At 39.4% G+C, this 6538-nt stretch overlaps 1 protein-coding gene across 1 annotated transcript; it reads right to left on the bottom strand.

Moving 5' to 3' along the window:
* Positions 1 to 378: 378 nt before the first annotated feature.
* On the bottom strand, positions 379 to 2712 carry pts (6-pyruvoyltetrahydropterin synthase). The gene is made up of 6 exons (XM_003438656.5): positions 2555 to 2712; positions 1713 to 1792; positions 1606 to 1628; positions 1453 to 1509; positions 910 to 980; positions 379 to 814 (listed from the first exon to the last, which is right to left on the bottom strand). The coding sequence occupies exons 1-6, from the start codon at positions 2644 to 2646 to the stop codon at positions 691 to 693; spliced, it is 447 nt and encodes a 148-aa protein (XP_003438704.3). The 5' UTR covers positions 2647 to 2712; the 3' UTR covers positions 379 to 690.
* Positions 2713 to 6538: the final 3826 nt, after the last annotated feature.

Raw genomic sequence — 6538 nt, 5'->3', positions numbered from 1 at the left:
AACCCTTCATCTGAAAATAAAATCCAAGCTCTACTCGTCTGAAAAAGTTAGGTGTAATACACCGAACTGAGAGGGATGATTTTATTCCACTAGATGTCACTGTTGGACTGAGAACATCTTATTAGGATGACACAATGTGTGACACCCTGTTCACAACTCATTTTCATATACAAGCCAAATGACATGTAAATATCAGACCTCTGGTAATTTTTGACCATTTGTTAATACTAGCATGAAACACACAGGATGCTTCTGATTGGTCAGGTGTGCTTCACCTGTACTACTTTTGAGTTTGGTTTATTAAATTTCTCCGTCCCCTGGAAGGAGGTCAGACCTCCTCTTGTGTAAACCATGTCTAAGCAGGCGCAAACCCACCAGTGAGAACCAAGTTTTATTTATTTAATTGAATTCAGTCCACAATATGTTTTACAGTTTATTTTATAACCACATTTTTCAGGCTTCTGTTCTCTCTTAGGGCCAATTTCCCTCAAAATGATGAGATCATAAATGGGATTCTCTTTACAAGAATAGACATGGCAGTATCTATGAAATCTTTGTTGTGCAAAAGTAACAACGTCTAAAAGACTTTCAAAGTCAGCGTGACTAGAGTGAAGTCAGTCCGTAAACAATTAGCCTAAAACAAATAGAAAGGAATGGCACTTTAGGGCTACTAAGCCAAACACTGCTTCACTACTCTCCTCGATACACGACCACGTTCTTATCGGTCTCATGAATCTTGATCTCATAGAGCAGGCCGGGCGGGAGAACCTTCACCATGTTGTCCCAGATGTAAACAGCCACGTTCTCTGTTGTGCTAATTGGGCAGATGAAAAAGAAGTTTCAGTGAGAGAAAAAAAAAGTATTTAATCTGTAATAAGACTGATGACAATAGCCTGAAAGGGTACACACCTGACAACAGTAGTAAAATATGGAACATCCTTATCAAGGTTTTTATGGTCCAGCGGAATCATGATTACTTCCTGCAGGGGAAGCACTGTTTTTAGTTTAAAATGTTTCAATATACTGTACACCAACTGGGCAAAGTTTGTTCCATACATAGCAAATGTATGTCATCCTAAATGTTCTGTGTAACACTAACAAATGCCAATTTTAGTCTGCATGTTGTAGAAGTATTTGTATTAGAGTGCACAAATTTACCAACTTAACATAATAAAAACTGTCTATAAACCTGTTAATATTTACAACAGTTAAAACCTCAGAAAACCATACAATAATAATTTTAATTAGCACGCAAGTAATTTAGTTATTTAGTATCAAATTTGTTATAACAACAGAAAAATTTAATTACTCTTTGCATCCAAAACAGCTTTTATCAAGCTAAACCCAGTCCAAAAAAATCATTTTAGAGCTTGTAGTCTCAGTTTTTTGAGTAACATTTAGCCAGTTTTTAAATTCCATGAAGAGTTAAAAAAATAAATAAAAAAATGTTACCTCGATACATTTCTTCAAGTCAGTCAGATTCATGACCATGCCAGTTTTAGCATCAATCTGAAAACATATACAGAAAATACACTTGTTCCTGAAACAGGTTTTCATATTTATTACTAGGGTGACATGGATTCCTCACAAAAATGTTCCAGATACCTTTCCACGCACGGTTACTTCCACTGTGGAGAGAAACGAGAGCAATGAATGAAGGGCATTACACTCCTAATATAGTTCGTTAAATTAAAGGAAGGAGTGTGACAAACCTTTGTAGTTGTGTCCATGACCGTTGGGATTGTTGCACTTTCCGTACACTTTTTTATTCTCCTCATCACTCAGGTGAATGCTGGAAGAGATGTGAGGGAATAGTCAGGAAAGCCTTTTGGCCAAGACAATCAAAACAAAGTCTATCAAAGCTCTTTAATGTGCATTTCTAACAGTCATGTAGTATAAAGAGATGACAAAAAGCCAATTACAGAATGCTAACCTCAAGATTTTGATTTTTAACAGTGTAACTGTCAAGTTTTATAGATGTATACTTGGTAACGTGTTATTGCTTAACAACAACAACACAATTGTACACCAAACAATATAGTAAAAGACGTTAATGAGCGCAGCATAAACTGTTGATCTAGATCTAATTAAGTCGTCTCCAATTAATCTTTGGATAGGCTCGTTTTCGACAGCGCCGACTGCACGTAAACGCAGCATGAGTGGATATTTTGCTTAAACTCCTTCTGCTCGGAGTTTAAGCAGAATGCCGCAAACACCAAAAGCTTTAATGCGCTATAGAGCAAGAACACAGATGGGTGTCAGTGACTTCCCCCTGCTCCAAACGATCCACATCACACTCATTCAGTATCCACATCATCGCGCTTCACCGCTCCACGATCCTCCATATATGATACACCGGATTTTACTGGCTCTTTGTAAAAACACACTTCAGTACATGTCAAACGCAAACCCTGCGCCACCAGGTGAAAGCTACTTTCATTCGGCGCACTTCAGTGTGAGTGCTTTAAAAATGCGTTTGAAATAAACCCGCTTTCGGGACGACTCTCTATCAGCCTGCTTCCTCCCTAACGGAAGAGGGATGGAGGTGATGTACCTGTGAAGACGGTGACAGGCGCTGAAGCTCTCGATTCTGCTTATGTATCCGATGCGCTCCGCTGTGCTACTCTGCGCAGATGACCCTGCCATGATGTCACCGCACAAACACAAAGGGGACGGCTTATATCGGCTGATAAACCGGAAGGAGAAGGAATGAAACCGTGACTCAAGCTGTAAGGTCATTGGCACAAATCAGGGGCGTTATTATAAGTCACATGATCTACATAAGCTACAAAAGCCCTCAGGTGAAATTTGGAAGACCATGAAAGCATAAATAGTCACCAATATAACACATTTTAATGCTGTAGATGCACATAAGTAGATGACTACATGTGAGGGTCTTATCAGCAGGTAGTATACCAGGTGTCCAACTTATATGGGACTAAACTGTATTTTTATCCATAGTCTTCTTATCCCGCTTACACATTGTGATTGGTTTACAAAAGTCAACACACGTGAACCACTAGAAACAAAAGAAGAGTGGTGCTGATCTATGGGTGTATCCTTTCGGATACATAAATATTATTAATAGAGCAGTAGCTGCAATAAGTTATTATATTATCAACAGTTATTGCAATAGAAAAAGTGCAAAGGACATCATGAAAACATGAAACCTCATGTTATATAACAGTTTACCACACAAACAAGACTCTTTCCCCCACATTTAGTTGCTGGTATCCAGTCATCCTGCCAATAGCAGTATAGCACTGTCAGCAAAGTCAATAAAGCCACAAGCTTAAAAACAAATAAACCCTATTTCACAGGGTGCAGTCAGCATTACCTGAGATACACAGGAAAAAGGCGAAGAAGTCTTTACCATTAAGATGTCTGGCAGTTATTTAAAAAACCATGATCATCTGACAACCAAGCATGCACAGAATACAGTGTATGAATTACGAAAGACAGGCTTAGAAAATAACTCAAAGACAAGAGCATAAAGTCATCCATCCATCCTGTTCTCCCCTCGGGTGAACACAGAGAGACAAACAAGCATTCACACTCTCACATGCACCAGTTAATATACCATGCATGTCTTTGAATTCTGGAAGGAAACTGAGCACTAAGAGGAAAGTCACAAAGGCACAGAGAGAAAGAATCAATTCAAAAGCTAACCTACATGTTCTTCTTCTAAACTATGCAAAGAAATGCTGAGAAATATTTGGTCTCTGATGTTATTAATTAAGAACTTTGTCTTACAACAATTTTACTGTGGTTTTGCAGTTTCTCCTGGCTGTCTCATTTAGTTTAATTGTGAAGTAGCATCCCCCTGAGAAGACTTCTAAATGCTTCATTTGTTTGCTTAATTTCGACTGATTTAATAGGGAAAGCTGTTTTAATCACATACTGCAGTGTAATGCTGTGTTTGGTTTCCTTCTGCAGTAGGATTACTTTACCACAGTGTCATCAGTGTGTGTAGCTGCTTCCGTTTTCTAAGTCCTGCATGACTCTGTGATGTGAGTGCCACACTGAAGCCCTGTGATTCCTTCTTTGCATTGTGGTGATCTTAAAACCATCATTGTGTATATATGTGTGGGTTCCTCGACCAGATTGCCTTAAAGCTGTGTGATTAATTCCAGCATCTAATCCCAGTGTAGTGAGCGTGCTCTGCTTCTATTAATCCACGATGGTTAATGAGACACTGTTTATTGCTTACTCTGTCTAATCCAGGAAATAGATAATCAACAGAAACAGGAAGTACAATAATCGATGTTGATATTTACTTTGCTAGGTTTGAGCATAAAGCTACTATGCTACTAAACTGCTACTAATGTTGCAGTTGCAGTTAGCAAGTAAGGCTGAGGAGGCTTGTTCTGCCCTGTTTCCCAAGGTCTGATTTACAAAAAGCTTAAGAGTGTCATTTTACAAGCACATGAACCTGTACCAGAAGCCTAGAGAGAGCATTTCCAGGGTATCCGAAAACCATCTAGTCAAACCTACATGGACTTTACCAGAGGGAAGGGAGTTTTTTTGGTTGGGGGTGTTATGCATCCAGGGCTATTGATTTAGCCATGGTGCAAGACTTGTGCACTGAATTGTGCCCAAATGTACTGGGGTGTATTTAGATGAACAAACTGTCAGTCACTGGTGTCAGCCTGATGGTCTGTGTGGTGTATTCATAATTGTCCCTGGTATATTTGTTGTATTGGCTGTATGTGATTACGTGATTACGTAATCGAACAATAAAAGCGGCAATGCAAGCCGGGGGGCGGAAATTAAGGCAGTAAAGGAATTGGTCTTACCACACACAGCACACAGTTGTCCCGCGTACTTATTCTGATTCAGAGTAAGAATCACACAGTCTGTGGACTTGTACTGTTGACAAAATCTGCTAGATGTTCCTTAGCCTCTTCCCATATCAAAGTTGTCACTACTGCCCAGTTCATGACGACTTTCCCAGCTTTAACTATTTTGGGTAACCTGTATGTATGTCATGGTTCTTGCTGGGCCTTCTCTGTTGTTTTATGGTTTTTTTTGTTGTTGCTTTTTATGTTCTCAGCCCACATGAACATTTGTGAATTAACAGAAAGCTATTTCTGCAGCCATGTTTGTACTGCTAGTTTATGGAATGATAAACCTTTGATGAAAATGGTTCTGGCAGAGCAGTGCACCAAGGAGGGTGATGCTACAGGCAAAGTGAAGGTGTGTCAAGATTTATAGGAAAGTAGGTGTAAATCAGGTGTAGCACCGTCATTCTTTATGATTAAAATCTGGTGGTATAGCTGGAAGGAACGATCTGAAACCAGTTAAACGTACATGGTGCTGATGCTGAGTGCTGGCTGTTGTATAACTGTTGGAGCAGAACTGTATGAAATTTGGTGCAAATTGGATTTTGTGCTGAGGGCGATGTAATTAACAGCTAGAACAACTAAAAGAAATGCCAGTTATGTTGGCTGTCAGCAACATTTATTGGTGGCAAGAGGTCTAAATCCGGGCTCAGACTGAATGCATACACATAAGAGTGAAAACAGGCACATAAAAGAAAGGAAGGGAGAAATATAATAGACACGAGCCAAAATAACACTTCTTTTGCTGAATGATTTCTGTGACTAGCTTCTATTCTTCCATCTTTATGGTTAAAACTAGGTGTTAGTCAAGTAATGATAGTAGTGCAAGTAATAGTGTTGGAAAAGGGTAACACAAGATAAGATAACACAAGTAAACACAATATGCAGTTTCTAAATGAAGGTATTTATTATTTAGGGGGAAAAAAATCCAAGCCCACGTTATGTCATGGTCCTGGGTCGTTTGACGCTGTGTTTTGTGTTTACTGTTATTATTATCTTATGTTCTAGTTTATTCTGATTTTGGTATCCTGTTCAACAGTTCTCAGGGTTTTGGTTCTTGTGTTTAGTGTTTTGTTATACCTACCTGTGTCCTCCCCTGGTGCTCTGTTCTTGTTCCTGAGTTTGTGTCTGTAAAACAGTCTGGGAATTTCCTGTTTTACTTTGAAGGTCCGTGTCTCAGGTTAATGTATTCTGTTTTGCTTCCCTCAGTCTCATCAGGTGTAATTATCCTCAGCCGTGTCTTCCAGCTGTTCCCTCTTTGCCCTGTTCACCTTTTGTATTTATATGTATTGTTTGCCTGTGTTCATTGTCGCTCTCTCTGTGTTTCTCTGTTCATCATCCCATGTCCATCCCTGCATATTATGGTTTGTTCTCTAGTTTTTCCAGTTCAGGTTATTTCTTAGTTCTGTCCATGTCATCCTCGCTTTTGTTTGTTTTCACCTCCTGTAAATAAAAGCTCACTTGCAGCACAGCCTCTGCCTGAATCTTGGGTCCTCTTTCTCACAACACCACACGACTGCTGCTACAGCATGAACATAAATCAATAAATGAAACTATGAGACTGTGCACTCTCTGTGTCACTTCACATGACTCTTTAAGCACATGCATGAAATTCCATTTCAGTGTAACTGAGTCTGTTTGGAAAATGTAACCGCAGTGTCTCAGGCCCAGATAGCGAGAGAAGAAGCACACAACTA

The sequence above is a fragment of the Oreochromis niloticus genome, linkage group LG8, assembly GCF_001858045.2.
Source record: "Oreochromis niloticus isolate F11D_XX linkage group LG8, O_niloticus_UMD_NMBU, whole genome shotgun sequence".
In the NCBI taxonomy this organism is placed as follows: Eukaryota; Metazoa; Chordata; class Actinopteri; order Cichliformes; family Cichlidae; genus Oreochromis; species Oreochromis niloticus.
The sequence above is the reverse complement of the archived record's forward strand: the minus strand, read 5'-3'. Positions and strand labels throughout refer to the sequence as shown.